Source organism: Pelodiscus sinensis, chromosome 6 (assembly GCF_049634645.1).
Source record: "Pelodiscus sinensis isolate JC-2024 chromosome 6, ASM4963464v1, whole genome shotgun sequence".
Lineage (NCBI taxonomy): Eukaryota > Metazoa > Chordata > Testudines > Trionychidae > Pelodiscus > Pelodiscus sinensis.
Genome location: NC_134716.1, coordinates 97,484,123 through 97,502,775, shown reverse-complemented (window position 1 = coordinate 97,502,775; position 18,653 = coordinate 97,484,123). Strand labels below are relative to the sequence as shown.

At 42.7% G+C, this 18,653-nt stretch overlaps 1 protein-coding gene across 1 annotated transcript in view; it reads right to left on the bottom strand.

Moving 5' to 3' along the window:
- LOC102462652 (chondroitin sulfate proteoglycan 4-like) overlaps positions 1 to 12,936 on the bottom strand; it is a 65,329-nt gene extending 52,393 nt beyond the window's left edge. The window contains exons 1-2 of the mRNA XM_075932467.1: positions 12,770 to 12,936; positions 72 to 235 (exon numbers count right to left, since the gene is read on the bottom strand). Coding sequence (XP_075788582.1) covers positions 72 to 235; positions 12,770 to 12,839 — 234 coding nt within the window. The 5' untranslated portion in view covers positions 12,840 to 12,936. The remainder of the gene's footprint in view (positions 1 to 71; positions 236 to 12,769) is intronic.
- Between the last annotated feature and the right edge of the window lie 5,717 nt (positions 12,937 to 18,653).

The following is an 18,653-nucleotide window of genomic DNA, read 5'->3' as shown; positions in this document are numbered from 1 at the left end:
CTATGACTCTAAAGACAAACCCTAGGCAAACCAGTAGATGTGCTATCTATTTTTTGTAATAAAAATCACACCTGTAAATATCCTGAGTGAAGTTCTACCAAACAATGATCCTCCTTTCCAGCTGCAAGAAAAAGCAATCCCTGTGGCCTGCTAGTTTGAAATCGTAACTGCAGTGATGTTCGAGTGGACGATTCCACAATGTTCAACTCCACAAAGCTATCACCATAAAATGATGCTAAAAGAAAAAAGAAAGAATTATAATATATCTACATTTGCAAAATGCATCCACATCCTTACCAAATTCAACACACCTACACAGTGTCTACTGAATCCTTAACTGAAGAATAAGAATTAGATTTCCTTTTCTGCACATTACAATATGCCAATCCAGATAGCCAGTGCTATGCAGTATAGAATCATACATAGATACACACTATATCACAGAAATAATGCTATTGAGGACTTTGTGGCCAACAGTCAAAGATATAGATGCCTCTAAGAGCATATCTACACAGCAAAGTTATTTCGAAATAACTTTACCAGTGCCTACACAGCCAAACTGCTCTTTCGAAATTAATTCAAAATAGTGGAGCATTTATTTCAAATTTGGTAAACCTCATTCCACAAGGAATAATGCTAAATTGGAACTAGCTATTTTGAAATAAGAGCTGTGTAGACACTTATATCGAAATAGGGGGCCTCCAGCCTTCCCACGGTGCCCTGGTGGCCACTCCAGCCTCAATCAAGAACACTCCTCTCCCTCTCCCCTCCCCGTAGCCCTTAAAGGGGTTGACTCTGGCCACAGTGCCTGTGCCAACTCCAAACCTGCCAGCCCAGAGCCAGCAGTCACTGCCCCGACCCAGTGGCCCCAAAACATGAGCCAGCAAGCCACTGGCAGCCAGCCCGCCACCGCTCCCCAGGAGCAGTCTGTCAGCTCCCAAAAGCCTGCCATGATCCAGAGAAGGCAGGCGCCTTTCAGGTCCAGGGTGGACAACATGGACCTTATTCAGGTTTGGGGGGATGCCCCCCAACGTCCATGATCTCCGCACTAAATGGAGGAATGCGGCCGTCTATGGCAGGATAGCTGCCAGCCTGGCCACCAAAGGCCACATGCAAACCCAGGAGCAGGTTTACATGAAAATTAAGTTGGTCCGGCGAGACCCCCAACCCTGAGCTCTGAGCTTTCGCTCCCCCTTCTTTCCCTTGCTTCCCCCTTCCACCTCCCTCCTCCCAGGTTTCCCCCTCCCCTCCCCCACCCTCTCTTCTCCCCTCTTCCACCTCCTTTCCCCAGTCTCACTAGAGTTTCATTTCCCCCCCCACACACACACTTTTGTTAAATAAAGAGAGTTTGTGTTCATGAAAATACATGTATTTTATTTGACATCAGGAAGCGGGGTTAGGGAGGAGTAAGCAGAAGGATGTGAGGGAGGAATGAAGCATATGCCCCCAATGGGGCAGACCAGGGAGGCTCTTAGTGCTCCTCAGGGTGGAAGCTCTCCCGCAGGGCCTCCTGGATACTGACAGCCCCCCAATGGACCTCCTGGATGGCAGCTGGAAGAAAGTGCAGCCAGGCTCAGAGCAACACGTCCAAGAGAAGCACCAGAATGCCCAGGGGCAGCTCTGGCTCCATGCTGCAGAGTGGTGTGGTGTCCCGAGTGAGGGCAACCAGAGCACGCAGAGACAAAATGCTTTGCTGTCCCTCATTAAGGTAGATAAGCAAGCAGGGAAACCGGAGAACTGGCTGTCCGGGGGGGAGGTCCCTTTAAGCACAGGCCTCAGATAGCCTCAGGCAGCAGCCACACAAAGTAACTCCTGACCTGCTGCTCTGCTGGACCTGGTTCCGGCTGGCCTTAAATGCGATTCAGTATGGATGCGCTATTTTGAAATAGCAAAATGCTATTTCTAAATACATTTTGTGTGTAGACGCATTATTTCAAAGTAACCTATTTTGAATTAACTAATTCAAAATAAGGTATTTCGAAATAACGCTGTAGTGTAGACATACCCTAAGTGTCTAATCTTTAGAGAAGCAGGGAAGAGATTTTTATATTATCACTGTTCATAATTCTACAGCAAAAGCAGAGGACACCAAAGAGGGGATACACCTAGTGTATTGGTTCTCAATCTATGGTCTAAAGATCTCCAGAAAGGAGAGAAATCTCATAGTAAGTAGAATATTCCGAAAGTTACATGGTTCGCTAAAGGATCTCTCTCCAATGAAATAATATGCAGAATAAAAGAGTTTGAAAACCCCTGTTCTAGTAAAATAAGTTTTGGAGTTGAATGGAGAAGAGTTCCTCTTCCCATAAACCTGCTGTAGACCAGAGACAAATAAATGACCAATAGATTTCAGATGCTTTACAGTCTCTCATACAACCTTGTTCAACAAACATGTGGACAAGGAGGATCCAGTGGATATAGTATACTTAGATTTCCAGAAAGCCTTTGACAAGGTCCCTCACCAAAGGCTCTTAAGTAAAGTAAATTGTTCTGGGATAAGAAGGAAGATCCTTTCATGGATTGATAACTGGTTAAAAGACAGGAACAAAGGACAGGAATAAATGGCCAGTTTTCAGAATGGAGAGAGGTAACTAGTGGAGAGAGGTAACTAAGCGTCCGTCCTAGGACCAATCCTATTCAACTTATTTATAAATGATCTTCTAGAGAAAGGGGTAAACAGTGAGGTGACAACATTTGCAGATGATACCAAACTGCTCAAGATAGTTAAGACCAAAGCAGACTGAAGAGCTTCAAAAAGATCTCATCAAACTAAGTGATTGGACAACAAAAGGGCAAATGAAATTTAATGTTGATACATGTAGGCTGTGTCTAGACTGGCAAGTTTTTTCAGAAAATCATCTGCTTTTCCGGAAAAACTTGCCAGCTGTCTACACTGGCCACTTGAATTTCCAGAAAAGCACTGACGATCTCATGTAAAATCATCAGTGCTTTTCCGGAAAAACTATGCTGCTCCCGTTCGGGCAAAAGTCTTTTTCCGAAAGACTTTTGCGGAAAAGGGCCAGTGTAGACAGCGTAGTACTGTTTTCCGCAAAAAAGCCCCAATCGTGAAAATGGCAATAGGGGCTTTTTTGTGGAAAAGTGCGTCTTGATTGGCCACGGATGTTTTTTCCGCAAAAAGTGCTTTTGTGGAAAAGCATCCTGCCAATCTAGACGCACTTTTCCGAAAATGCATTTAACGGAAAACTTTTCCGTTAAAAGCATTTTCGGAAATTCATGCCAGTGTAGACGTAGCCGTAAAGTAACGCACATTTGAAAAAATAATCCCAACTATACATACAATATGATGGGCACTAATTTGACTATAACTACTCAAGAGAGAGATCATGGAGTCATTGTGGATAGTTCTCTAAAAACATCCCCTCCATGTGCAGCAGCAGTCAAAAAAACAAATAAAATGTTAATAATAATTAAAAAAGTGATTGAGAATAAGACGGAAAATATCTTATTGCTTCTATATAAAACCATGGTATACCCATATCTTGAATACTGAGATGTGGTTGCTTCATCTCAAACAAGATATATTGGCATTGGAAAACATTCAGAAAACGGCAACAAAAATGATTAGGGGTTTGAAACCGGTCCCATATGAAGAGAGGTTAAAAAGACTTGGACTTTTCAGCTTAGAAAAGAGGAGACTAGAGGGAGATACGATAGAGGTATATAAAACCATGACTGGTGTGGAAAAAGGGAATAAGGAAAAGTTATTTACTTGCTCTCATAACATAAAAACTAGGGGTCACCAAATGAAATTAATAGGCAGCAGGGTTAAAACAAACAAAAGGAAGTTTTTCTTCACTCGGCACACAGTCAATCTGTGGAACTCCTGGCCAGAGGATGTTGTCAAGACTAGGACTTTAACAGGGTTCAAAAAAGAGCTAGATAGATTCACAACAGTTAGGTCCATCAATGGCTATTAGCCAGGATGATTAGGAATGGTGTCCTTAGCCTCTGTCAGGGGCTGGGAATGGGTGAAAGGAGAGGGATTGCTCAAAGATTCCCTGTACTATTCACTCCTTCTGGGGAATCTGGTGTTGACTTCTGTCAGCAGACAGGATACGGGGCTAAATGGACTTTTGGTCTGACCCAGTATGGCCATTATGTTCTAATCTGTGAGTGAAAAATCAAAAGCTGTTCTTCTGACCTTTTTGTTTGGCGTTTTCTTCAGATAAAATGCTGTTGCTCTAATAACAAGAGGGAATGTAAGCATCTCCCTTTTTTCACGGGAAATACAGGGGCAAGAGAATGGATATTAATCATGATATTAGTAGAAGTAGTAGTGTGGAAGTGTGTAGAGGCACCCACTGAGGTCAGGATTACATTGTGCTATACACTGTACTAACACTTTGTAAAACATGGATCTTATCCTGAGGCGCTTATTACCCAAAAGACAACAGAAACTGAGAAAAGAAGTACTATAACCCCCTCTACAGTTGTCAGTGTGAGGCACAGAGAAATTAAGTGTCTTGTCCAGACTTCTGGGAAGTCTGTACCACAGATGGAAAAGGAATCTAGATTATTTGAATCACCATCCTATGCCTTAACCACAAGATTACCTCTTCTACTATAGCCATAGTAGATTTCAGGAAAGCAGTATAATATCATGGGCAGCAAGAAGTTCAACTGAAGGAATGCAGAGGTTTCAAAAAGTTATATTTCTAATGGTATGTGAAACACTTTAAGTCCTGATTTTAAGAGGAATAAGGGATCTTCCGTAAAAGGCTTTATTTTCCGAAAGATCCCTGTCTAGACTGGCGCTTTTTTCCGGCAAAGCCCCGAGCCGGAAAAAAGCGGCAGCCATGTTCATGCAAATGCCGTGGGGAAAATTTAAATCCCCGCGGCATTTGCAACTCTGAAGTGTCTCATTAGCATCCCTTTTCCAGAAAAGGGTGCCAATGTAGATACAGCCCCTTAGTAAATCTATAGCTGAAGTATAAACCTTTCACAGATTTTAAGGTTGGAAGGGAACTTTTATGATCATCTAGTAGTCTGTCCTGATGCATAACTCAGGTGACAGAATTTCATCCGGTGATTCCCGCACCAAGACTGATACCCTGTGGCAAAACTAGAGAATATATTTTAGAGAAACATCGAATCTTGATTAAAGATTCCAAGTCTTGGAGAACCTACCACATCCCTCTGGGCTTTATTATGCACGGCACTATACCTTTATATATATATCTTCCTGGATGAACTAGAGAACTAGGATAGAGATCGCAGAGGATCAAACAAATGCCTTACAGTAAACTTCTGGGGAAAATAACTAGTGTTATACTTAATATTAGTAGAAATGTCAGAAGAATTGACAGAAGAATTCTTGGGATTATAAATTTTGCCTTTTACAAGTCAACCCTTAAACTCCATAGTTGTGTGGAGGGTGGGAATAGAAGGAGAGAGCTAACTCAGCAAACAGATCTATTAGCCATTTAGTATTTATGAATAAATCACTACTCTGATCAGGACCATTTACAGTAGGATGTAATTATCCAGTTGTGTTAGTTCTAGTGCAGGACAGCATGGCATCTCCTGCTCCTTTGAGGAACTCTGTATGCAGAACATATTCACTTTCACCATACAACAAATATCACATGTAGTCCACCTTCAGCCCTAATTCACTGCTGTTTAAGCTCTCCAGTCCCACTGAAGACTGCTTTTCAAGTGATTTTTTTCTTGGCCTTTTCTACCTGCAACACAACGCAATAAATAACTTCTATCTTCTAAAATTTTAAAAAGCAACAGTCAAAACATGCAACTACCAAACACAAGAAGCCTAAATCTGTACTCAATTCCACTCACATAGTTCCTTGTGCAGTTACCGGGAGCTGTGCATGCATATATGAAAACAAAATTGGGATCAAAGACTCTACTTGCAATTTGCAAAGATTTTACAACAATTTGTTCATCAAAATTGCTCACTTTGGGCTAGACGAAGCCCAGCAAAAGGGGTGGTACCTAGCTGCACTGCTTCAAGAGGAAACCTATGAAGGAAAGGTGAACTTGGAGTCACAACTCCTTCCTGGCTATTCCCGTGCTCTTGGAGGGAAATAATTTACTTCAGGCTTTTACAGGGCGCAGCTCACATCCTCCATCACATCTGCTCAGTTCCAGTGCACTGAGGAGAGAGAAACCAAGGCTCTGCTATTCCATTTTTGCATGTCACCCAAAGCAGCAGACACATGAAGCCTGTCCTCCCTACTATGCCTGACTTGAGATCAAAGAAAGTCCCTCAAGGTAGAAAACAGTAAGAGTACATCTAGACTACATGCCTCTGGCGACAGAGGCATGTAGATTAGACTACCCAGCATAGGAAAATGAAGCAGTGATTTAAATAATCGCCGCTTCATTTAAATGTACATGGCTGCCGCACTGAGCCGATCAGCTGTTTGTCGGCTCAGCGCCGATCAGCTGTTTGTTGGCGGTATGCCTCCTGGGAGGTGCGTCCAGACTACCGCGCACCTCCCAGGAGGCATACCGCCAACAAACAGTTTTGCAGAAATTGGTAACACTTGTTCCTCTTTGCCTCTCACAAAGTGATCCCATGTATGTGCTTACAAACCCTAAAAAGGAGATGTTAGCATTAATAGTACTTATGTCATTTTGGCTACTGAAATGTCTAACCCATATTTACAATGTCTGTTTACCATACATCAGTGATACTCAGACTGCAGTTCACAAGCTGCAAATAGTTTTTTAATGTGTCCCCTGCAGCTTTTTGCAGCCTGCATGTGAGAGATTTAATTATTAATGAATCAAGAGACTTTTGCTGTTATAAACCAATTAAGTTATCAACCCGCAATAAGATAACTTATTTGCTGTGAGAATACATAAATATTTTCCCTCTCCCTCTGTTTACAGATGAATAATACTATAATAAATAAAACAAGGAATTCACACTACTGTGGCTCTTTTGGTTACTGTTAATTGTAATTTGGCTCCTGACCCAACAAGGTCTGAGTATCAATGCCACAGTCTGACAGAAATGGAGGGCTGGAACAGAAGGGACCTCCAGGGGCAATGCATCCCAGTACCTTGTACTGTGAAAAGACCAAGTATAACTAAAACACTCCTACCAGGTGTTTATCTGATCTGTTCTTAAAAACCTCCAATAATGAGGATTCTATAATCTCCCTTTGAAACCATATTCTATTGCTTAACTGTTCCTATAGTTGTAACATTTTTCCTAATATTTAACCTAATCTCACATACTGCAAAAATTAAGGCTATTAACTTCTTGTCCATTCAGTGGATATGGAGAACAGCTGACCATCATATTCTTTATAACAGCCATCAAAATGTTTGAAAATTTATCAAGTCCCATCCATGATTAAATATGTCCAATTCTTTCAATCCTTCCTCATATATCAGATTTTTTAAGCCTTCTGTCATTTTGTTGCTTCCCTCTGGACCTGTTCTAATTTGTGCACATCTTTCTTAACATGTGGCATCCCAAACTGACACAGTTACTTCAGCTGAGGCCTCACCAATGCAGAGCAGAACAATTATCTCCCGTGTCTTAAATACAACACCTCTGTTAATACACCCGAAAATGAGATTTGCCCTTTTCATAACTGCATCACATTAGCTCAACTTCAGTGTATGATTCCTCCTTGAATGCCTTTTTTTTAAAGCAAATACTCTATTTGGTTCTTAGGACTTAGCTAATGTTTCTCTCCCTGACCATATATAAACTGTTTAAATCACCCTTGATAAACACAATTCACTAACCCTTAAATTAATTCCTTTGCTCATCTACAAACATTTTTTTTAATCCACATGCTAAAATGGGACTTTCTACTGATTTAGGGAAAAATTTACTTTGGACCTTTTTTACCTAGAGAAGAATGTGCCTGTAAAGCAGACCCATCTTGATTGAAAGCTCTCCACATAAAAACATGCAAAAGAGATTGTAAATGAAGTAACCACTGTTAATTGTATGTTCTGTTTGGTACATTTTTTCTTTTTCCCTTCTTACTAAAAATACTCATGTTCAATATTTTGGGCTGAGAAATCAAAAAATAATTGAAATACAAAAGAAACTCTTTTTTGGGAAAAGGGACTATGCATTGTAATCATAGAGAAGGCTATTTAATCTAACTATCTAGTATCATCTTGGTGAATGGAAAATTCCACATGTAACTCTTGCACACTGAGATCAGAACAAATAATCTATTGATGTTAATCTTCAACATGCCAAGCACACTTCCCTTAAAAGTAAAGAGCAAAGAAAGGAGATCTGGTATTTTATCACTGGTAAGTGCTGACACCAAAAAGGTCAAAACTCCTTACTGCTTGCTGTTTACAATAATGTGAGAGCATACAGAGTTACATAAAAGAAGTGAAATCTTTCATAAATGTTAATTAATAGACAAAAATCTACCTAATTAAAAATGCAATTTCCTGGAAAATGAATATACACTCCAGTAAGTAAAACACACTAAAACACCCCAGATATGATGACAGTTAAGAAGAAAAATCTTGGTCCACGGGACATTTATGTAAATATACATCTTTCTGTGAGTGAAACTAATCCGTGGAAGCCACTCAAACTATGTGTGAGTAATTCCCATGTGCATGTTTAGATTGGATCCAAAATCATTAAACCTATATATACACACTACACTTTAACATAAAATGTTATTCAGAAAGAAAAAATGGTGACAAACTTAGGTCCCAAATCTGCAACCCGAAAATACGTTGAATACCTATCAATCTCAGAAGTTTGCAGGATCTGGCTCATAAAGGCAGTCTCACAGCAAAAATATGTTTTGAATGTAAGTCCATTCACTTGGTGTGCTTCATTTTTAGTCATCAACATGATGATGAAAATATGGTATAAATCAATTTCTGCTGGGATCTTATTAATATAAGAGCTAACCCTTTTCAGCTACTACATATTTTTTTAAAAACAATCAAAGAATTTAAAACCAGTTTCCTAACACAGAAGTCAGAATGCTTACCTTTCAAATATAGATTAAACACTGTTTATAGACTTCTTATTTTATACTAAGACATACAGTATAGATGCAAGTGCTTTCTCTAAAGAACTCACTTTTAGAGAGAGGCTGCAAGAGTCAAGAGATTTGAAAGTGTGCTCAACCTGGGCTTAACACTTCCACTATTGCAGTAAATGGCAAAACTCTTATCAATTTCCATGGGAGCTCAGCCAAAGTGAGCACTTCTGAAAAAAAAGTCACACCACAGAACTATACCTAAAAGCACTCCCAACTGTAATTAGGATTTATTATCATAAAAACCAGGGGCAGACATAGGGCAGGGAGAGCGGGGCGGCCGCCCCGGGCCCCGCGCTTCAAGAAGCCCCGCGCATGCACCATGTCAAAGGGGGGGCCCCGCGAAATTGTGCTGCCTGGGCCCCGCAAAATTGTCATCTGCCCCTGATGAAAATCCTGTGAGAACACAATCTGGTACTACATAGCAAAGGTCAAAATAGCATATTGCAACACAACCCTGCTATATTTAATGTAGAATGCATTAAACTAGTTCTGGAGGGAACACTACCAAAGAGCTGAAGTACTGCAAATTATTTAAAAAAAAATTTTTATTTTCTTTACCAAGATGCATGATCTCTTAATGCTTAATCCCAGAGAATTAAGACATCCATATTACACTTATGGGACCTCTGAAATGATAAGTACCCTCAACTTCCGAAGCAAGCTGAGGCTCTGCTATAACAGACACTTCTACAGCTACAATGCATGGCTCTCTAAATGGCTATTTTTAATTGCAAAATTTGTTAGAATACAGGTAGTAAGAAACACTAGAGCTGGTGCCATTATAAGTAAAAGATTTGAAATTTTAGTTACGCTGTTGCTTTTAAAGATTGCACAAGGGACTGAACTTTGAAGTTCTTTAAAGTCTAGGGGAGTTGTAAGTGCTGAGGTGCCTCAAATTTAATAGCTACTTCTGAAAATTTGGACCACTACTTTACAAGTGAACTAAATAAAAGGGAAGAACCATCTGCCTGTATCTTATTTATTTTCTGTGGTGTAGGATGACTCTCTGCAAGTTTTAAAAGGAGAGGAAAGTGTTTTCTCTGTTTTTTTTATTACAGAGATGAGACATACCAAGTTTTTCCAATTTCACAGGGGTGCCTGAAAGTAAATGGCAGAATAGCTCTTGCGCAAGATGGCAGTTCATTAGGTATGCAAATGAGGCACAGTGATATTCATCGCCAGGGCTCGACAAATAATGCCTGTGGCGAGTAGATTGCAACCCGGAAGAGCCGGGTTTGGGCGATCTGCACATGCGCAGATCGCCGGACAGTGCGGCTGGCGAGCATGGCTCGCCACGGTTCAACGAGCCCTGTTCATCACCATGCCTCATCTGCATATCTTCTTTGGCAAGAATGTACAATGTAGATGTAGCCGCAGAACAGACATATCACAAAAGACTGCAGTGACATTTCTTTGCCTATAGTTGAAAGGGAAGAGATGCTGACTCTTTCACAAAAGGCTTCTATCCTGTTTGTCAGGAGCTTTAGTTAAACCAGTTTTAACAAAAAATTAATATAAAAAATTGAACACCAACTCCCCTTCTACTGAGGGACAGAGCAGCTACAGCTCATATTTCCAGCTTTGTTCCTGCAAGCCTCTATGTATCTGCCTAATTCCTTTCTATATTATCCTTTTTATATTTGTATTTTAGGTTTAATGACGTAAGCACTGTAGCAATGTAGTTTAATAATGTAGCAATAATATAGTAATGTAAGGTAACATATTAACACACATTTAATATTTTATTAAACTAAGTCCTTTCAGTTAAATGCATATTCCTTCATTTTAAAGTTTAGTGAGTTTAGTAATTGGCCTAAAAGTAGAAAGATAGGGTTTTGATATTGTCTGGTTTACAATGCCCTTTTGCTTTGCCCAATGCAGATATTGATATTATGCGCTTCCTTGAGAATCCTTTTAAGAGATTGTTTATGTGTGAGAGTGGTATGTATGTGTCGAGATAACGGTGCAAAAATTATTGCTCAGAACCAGATGGCTAAAGAAGGAGGGGTGAACGTGGGTGAAAACTAGACGACCCGACATCAGAGAAGAACCATCTATAACCATCGATGCGTACCCTTACTCACAGGATAATTAGATTATTGGCAGATTGACAGCCTTAAAGCAAAGCCAGCACCCCTGAAAGACTATTGATTATAGGATGAGCTTTGAAAAATGTTTTGGGAACACAGACATCAAAAAGATAACACTCTGGTCACAGACTGACACAGTGGAATCCACAGACTTCAACAGAGAAAAGGATTATAAAAGCAGGGTGCTTTGCTATGGAACTTTGGGTTCGTCTTGCCACCAACTACAGAGGAGCATCAGATCAATCGACAGAGCCCAGCTCCCCCTATGTGATCGATCTGGCTAGCCACTAGATTGATCCAGTCTCTGGACTGGTAACTATAACATCATCTGGCCGGACTGTGTTTATATGGTGTTTGTGTGTGAATGACTGAAAAGCATATGCAACTATTGTATTCTCAATAAATGAGGCATGCTGCCTTTTCCTCTATAAAAGATTTTGTGTGCTTCGTTTAAGCATAACACTCTCATGAATAAATATGAATACATAAGGGCTACGTCTACACTGGCAGCTTCTTGCACAAGAACTCTTTTGCAGAAGAGTTCTTGTGCAAAAGCTCTTCTAGAAGAGCGCGTCTACACTGGCATGTGCTTTTGCGCAAGAACATCCATGCCAGTGTAGACGCTCTCTTGTGCAAGAAAGCTCTGATGGCCATTTTAACCATCGGGCTTTCTTGCACAAGAAATTCATGTTGCCTGTCTACACTGGCCTCTTGGGCAAGAACAGTTGCGCAAAAGGGCTTATTGCTGAGCAAGACCATCAGAGTTCTGGCGCAAGAAGCCAGATTTCATACATTAGAATGTCAGTTTAGTTGTGCAAGAACACGTGGCCAGTGGAGATAGGCAGCAAGTTTTTGCGCAAGAGCTGCCACTTTTGCGCAAGATCGCGCCAGTGTAGACACAGCCACGGTGTCTCTCTTGTGGTGTCATTGTCCCCCTAGTTCTCCCGACAGTCCTCTAAACTATACCAGGAATCTATGCCTGATATTTCAGAAGCAAAAAAAGGTAGGAAAAAGTTTTAAACAAGAGTCTTGAAGGCTTCTGTTATGCATCATAAAGAAATAGCACAAGCAATGTCTTCTGCCACACCACTTGAATGCGGGGATACATCTTCAAGCCTCTGTAGGTATATAACATAGTCCAAAGAAAAGGGGTAGGACTTCAGCACCTATTTAAGACCTGGTGTTTCTTACACCTCTATTCAGACTCCTGAGCCTGCCTTTCCGCTTCCACCAAACGGAGATTTGGGCCACTCTTTACGAACAAGAGACAAAGTCCTTCCTGTTAGCACCGATTATGAGCTAGCTGCTCTGCACAGCGTCAATACGAAGCGAGGGACGTGCCTGTCATGCGGGTCTGAGCGCGGGTCCGCACGCAAGTGCCCCATGCCAGGGGACGGGACCGCCCGCCCGGGGAGCAGCGCCCCAGACCCACGCGGGGGGGGGGCTCGGGCCTTTCCCCCAAACACGCCACGCGTGTGTCTGCAGAGCCGCCCGCCCGGCACAGAGCCCGGGACAGGCCGCGCAGGGGGAGGCCCAGCCGAGCCCCCCGCGGCGCACACCGAGCGGGGCAGCCTTCTCCGGCGGCCCAGCCCAACCACACAAGACGTTTCCGGGCGGCGTCTGCCCCCGCCCGGCCCCTCTCCAGCCTACCTGCGAGAGCCCGCGCGCTCAGGGCGAGCAGCAGGAGCAGGGCGCCGGGGAGGCCGCCGCCCGGAGCCATGCCGCTGTGCCGCCAGCTCTCCCGGCTCCACGGGCCGCCTGCTCCAGCTCCGGCTACGGAGAAGGGGGCAGCAGCCCCGCCCCGCCGGAGCAGCTGTCTCTCTTGTTACAGGGGAGGACCGCGGGCTTGCTCCCGGGGCGGGGCTCGGGGATGTCTGGCCCTGGGGACACGAGGCTGCAGGAGGGCTACAAGGCAGCTCCAAACCCCCAACCCATACTACCTGAAGCCCCTTGCTACAAGGGCTCCATATATGGGGGAAGAAGGCGGACTCCTGAGTTTGAACCCCTTGAATTTTACTTGAGGTCTGCTTAAAGCCCATGCCCTGACTCCAGAGGCCATTCTTAACTGCAACAGAGTTTGAGCTGCTTGCAGAGGGAAGCAAGGTGATTCGGAGTAACAAAAGGCTGGGCATTCCAGAGATTGTTAGATCATCATGAAAACATTGACAGGCACTCCACTTAAAAGGGGAGAGGGGGTAGGAATGAGTGTGCTGCATGGAACTGCATTTGAACCACTGCTGTTAAACTTCTCATAAATGTTCTTGAAAAAGGGGTAAACAGTGACTAATCCGAAACAGACTGCAAAGAGTTACACAGAGGTCTCACAAAACTGGGTGATTGGGCAGCACAAGGGCAGATGGAATTCAGGGGCAGATGCAAAGTAATGCACATGAGAAAATATAATCCTGATTATGCATATCAAGAAGGGGGGAGGGAAGGAAGAAAACACATTCTCCTTCCCACTTTACTGCATTTTAGTTCTCTAGCTTCCAGTCATCACATAGGTCCAGTCCAATGAGGAGCTATTTGAAACACTGCTCGCTATACACAAAATGCTCTTCTGACCTCAAAGGATCGGCCATGTTACCAGATCAGTATTAGCTTAGATCTTATCCAAAATATCACGTTGCCAACCAATCCTTTAGTATCTAAACTTAAATGTTTATTATAAATCAGGAGTGGGGAACCTCAGGCCCTGGGGGCCAGATGCTTCCCCCTTGCTTGCGAGAGGCTCAGCATTGGAGAGCCTGCGCTAGCATTGCAAGTCCCATGCCTCCCACCCACAGAGCTGGAGCTCACAAAATCTACTAGCCTGGGCTGCCCTAGACTCTACTGTGCAAGGGTAATGTGGGGAGTGTCTTTCTCCTTCTCAGTCAGGGTCTTTTCACTTTGCTTCTCACTTTGCTTCTCACTTGTCCCCCGAATGATATTTCTGTGAGTTAGTGGCCCCCAACCCAAAAAAGGTTCTCGACCCCTGTTATAAATGGAAGAATAAGATGAGAGTTGTTAAATGGTAAAGCTCTCAGATATGTCTGAAGTCTGCAAAGTCCGTATATCAGGTTCTTAGCAGTATTGGGGAGTTTTCTGGCTTGAAAGTCCCTCTGGAACACATTCACAGCTTGGTCATTCAGTTTCCTCAGAGATTCAGTTTGTAGAAAAGTTACTGCAGAAGTAAGAAGCAGGAATGAAGACAACATGAAGATGATGCAGTTGCCTTTTGTATTCTTTTTCTTCCCCATGTGACTAGTAATTCCTTTGTCCCACATACAAGCTTCTGAGCATAGGATATAGAATCATAGATTCTAGAACTGGAAGGGACCTTGAGAGATCATCAAGTCCAGTCCCCTGCCGTCACTGCAGGACCATGCACTGTCTAGATCAGTGGTCCCCAACCATTTGAGGTTGCTAGGTACCAGGGGGCATGCCTGGCGGTGGGGCCCCCCCACATAGCAAGGCCCCCTTCAAGGGCTGCGTGCTCGGGGCCGGTGCCTCACCCCAAGCGCTGTGCACCCGAGGCCAGCGCTTCCTCCGAGTGCCACGCGCCTGGGGCCAGCGCTCCCCCCATGTGCTGCGTGCCCAGAGCGCGGGCGGCCAATCTGCGGCGCTTCCGGGGCCAGCGCTCACCATGTACCACGTGCCCGGGGCCAGGCCAGTCCCAAGCACTTGGTGGGTGCACACAAATGCCCCCGCGGGCGCTATGGCACCCACGGGCACCGTGTTGGGGACCACTGGTCTAGATCATTTCTGATACATGTCTATCCAACCTGCTCTTAAATATCTCCAGTGATGGAGATTCCACAACCTTCCTAAGCAATTTATTCCAGTGTTAAACCACCCTAGGATATTTTTCCTAATATCCAACCTAAACCTCCCTTGCTGCAATTGAAGTCCATTGCTTCTTGTCCTATCATCAGAAGCCAAGGAGAACAATTTTTCTCCCTCCTCCTTATAACACCCTTTGAGATACTTGAAAACTGCTATCAGGTCCCCTCTCAGGCTACGTCTACACTTCTGAGTTTTTGCACAAAATCTCATGGAGCATCCACACTGCAAGAGCTCTTGCACAAAAAGGTGTGTGTAGACAGGAAACAGGAGTTTTTGCGCAAAAACAGCCTATCAAAAGAAGCACAGGTGCCTTGCTGGCCATTCTGTTTTTGGCAATCAGAGCTTCCTTGCGAGAGAGCGTCCATGCAGAGTGAACGCTCTCTTGTGCAAAAGTGCATCACTTTTCCAATGCATTTTTGCAGTGTGGACGCACTCTTGCACAAGAAGCCTGCAGTCTATATGTAGCCTCAATCTTCTCTTTTCTAAATTAAACAAGCCCAGTTCAAGAGAGGGGACATAACAGTTTTCATGTACCTAAGAAGGAGTTACAAGGAGGAGGAAGAAAATTGTTCTCTTCACCTCTGATGATAGGACAAGAAGCAATAGGCTTAAACTGCAGCAAGGAAAGCTTATGTTGGACACTGGAAAAAACGTTTTAACTGTCTGCATTGGAACAAATTGCCTAGGAAGCTTGTGGGATCTCCATCATTTGAAGATTTTTAAGAGCAGATTAGAGAAACACCTGTCAGGGATGTTCTAGATAGTTCTTGGTCCTGCCATGAATGCAGGGGACTGGAATTGATGACTTCTAGTGAATTCCTTCCAATTGCCACAGGCTCAAGCCAGATCCAGAGGAAGTTCCATACTCCTGATTGCGCATCTCTTGTGTCCGTTGTGTCGAAGCACAAAACAAAATTTAAATATTAAGCAGAACCTATTGGCAAAAGTTGGCCACAGAGGCTGCCCAAATACAGGCCTTTCAAAGGTGCAAGCAGTATATGACTATTGTATTAAGAATAGATTTATAGTCATACAGCAATGCAAATCTGCCCAGTTCAAGAGAAACTTGGGGAAAACTGAGCCTCGGGGAAGCACATCCCTCCTTGAACTCTCCATCACAAAGTGGGGGCTGAACAAGTTCAACCTCCACATCCCTACTTCTCTCATTTTCAAAAGTGGCTTAGACACTTCAGACCCTAAATCCTATTAACTTAGGCTCCTAAGTAGCTTGTAAAAATCGACTCCTAGAGTCGTATTTACAAAAAGTATTTAGGTGCCTAGAGATGAAGATAGGCACTTCCTGGGATTTTTAAAATGCCTAAGGTGGGTACTTAATTCTCATGAATTAGCACTTGAATATCTGGACCTAGGGTTGTGTCTACATATATTGCACTGCAGCTTTACTGCTGCAGTACATCTTGTGGTAACACTCTATGCCAATGCATGGCAGCTCTCCCATTGACATAAAAACTCACATCACTGAGCACTTATGTCACATGGGGTGATTTATTCACACCCTGAAGCCCCAGAAGTGATGCTGACATAGACTGTCATGTAGACATAGCCTTATACACATTAAAAATATTATCTATAGTCTCCTAAGTGCTTGATGGCCAGCATTATAAAGGTATTTAGGCACCTATGGAGACAGATAGGTAGTAGCATTTTCATAAGTGCCTAGGTACCTAATTGCTACTGAAATTATGAAGCACCAAGGAGTGGGGGAGACAGCATTGAATTGAGGGGATATAGCCAACCAGGGAGCCCAGCCATAAAAGGGAATGGCAGCCGGTTAGGGAATTCCCTTTTCATGGGAATTAAGTACCCACTTTAGGCATTTTAAAAATTCCAGGAAGTGCCTATCTTCATCTCTAGGCACCTAAATACTTTTTGTAAATACGACTCTAGGAGTCCATTTTTACAAGCTACTTATGAGCCTAGCAGGTTGTTTATATCTTTCATTTCTGCTCTTCTGCTCTTGGACAAATATTAATCATCTGTGGAATTAAACGTGCTGGAAAACAATATGATTCCTAGCATGGCTTTCTCCTGAAATGTCTGTTACTATCACTATTGTCTCTCATCTGCACAATAGGATTAATATATAGGCAAAAAGCTCAAGAAGCTCCAAGAATTTTGAACATCCAATAATCTAGAAACAGAGAATACCTATTCTATCAGATTCAACACAGAGATTTAATAGTATTTTTAAGTCTTAATCCATGTAGAGACAGGCTTTCGACCTCAAAACAAGCTTGCCCATTAAAGAAATCCTCATTGTGCTTACTCTCCCTGATAGCACTCCAGAATCACATAAATACTTTGGGAATTATTCCAATTTTCCAAGCATCTCTACCTGTGTTTCTATGTCAATAAGATTTATGGCCTAATGTGACCCAGTTATCCAAATTCAATAACTCAGCTATCACACTCTTAAACTTGGTGTTTGCAGCTCCTAAGGATTATGAATCATAGGACTGGAAGAGATTTTAAGAGGTCATCTAATCCAGTCCCTGAACTCATGGCAGGATTATTTTTTATCTAGATCATCCCTGACAGGTGTTTGTCTAACCTGTTATTAAAACTTTTAAATTATGGAGATTCCACAACCTCCTTAGGTAATTTATTCCAGTGGTTAATCACTCTGCCAGTTAGGAAGCTTTTCTTAATGTCCAAACTAAATCTTCTTTGCTTCCATCTAAAACTATTGTGACTTGCCCTATCCTCAGAGGTGAACGAGAATAATCACTCTTGCTCCTCTTTGTAACAACCTTTTGGCTACGTCTACACTGCCCTCTCTTGTGCAAAAAAATATACAAATGAGGTGAAGCGGTGAATATCGCCTCACCTCATTTGCATACTTAATGAGCTGCTATTTTTGCACAAGGGACTTTTGCTAAAAAAGGAGCTGTCTACACAGCTCCTTTTTGTGCAAAGAAACCCTCTTGAGCAAGAGCCTTTCTGCCACTTTTTTTCTGGAAGAACGGCTATTGCACAAGAGGAGGGTTTTGCAAAGGAGCAGAGTAGATGGCTCCTTTTTGCGCAAAAGCCCCTTGCGTAAAAATGGTGGCTCATTAAGTATGCAAATGAGACGTGACGATATTCACCACTTCGCCCTATTTGCATATTTTCTTGCTCAAGAGAGGGCAGTGTAGACGTAGCCTTTATGTATTTGAAAGACCCCTCTCAGTCTTCTCTTTTCCAGAATAAACAAATCCATTTTTTTTCAATCTTCCCTCATAAGGTCACATTTTCTAGGTCTTTAATCATTGGTCTCTTTTATAACTGGTATTTGTTATATTTATTTCCCAAGTAGCCCTCCTGATTTGAGCTCATAGCACAACTTGTTTTTCAAAGTTTGCTGTTGTGTGGTTTGTGAGGCAGAAACACAGAATATAAAAAATTCTGCTTTTCTGTTCTTTGTGCTCTCCCTTTCAGATGGGCTGGGCTCAGAAACCAGCTTTTGCTCAGCAGTATGCTCTCAACACATAACCTCTGTGAGTTCTAATAAATTACCTTGTACTCAATATTAAAAATTAGTTACAAGTGATGCCAGATGCTACATTGACCTAATCCCTTCTGACTGGTTAGTGGATTTACACCACCATGTTTCTATCAATTCAAATTTTGTATACCCTTTTGGTACGAATTTAAGGGGAAACAGACAGAGAGTGCAGGGAAAACAATGAAAATGATTGCTTTCTAGGCA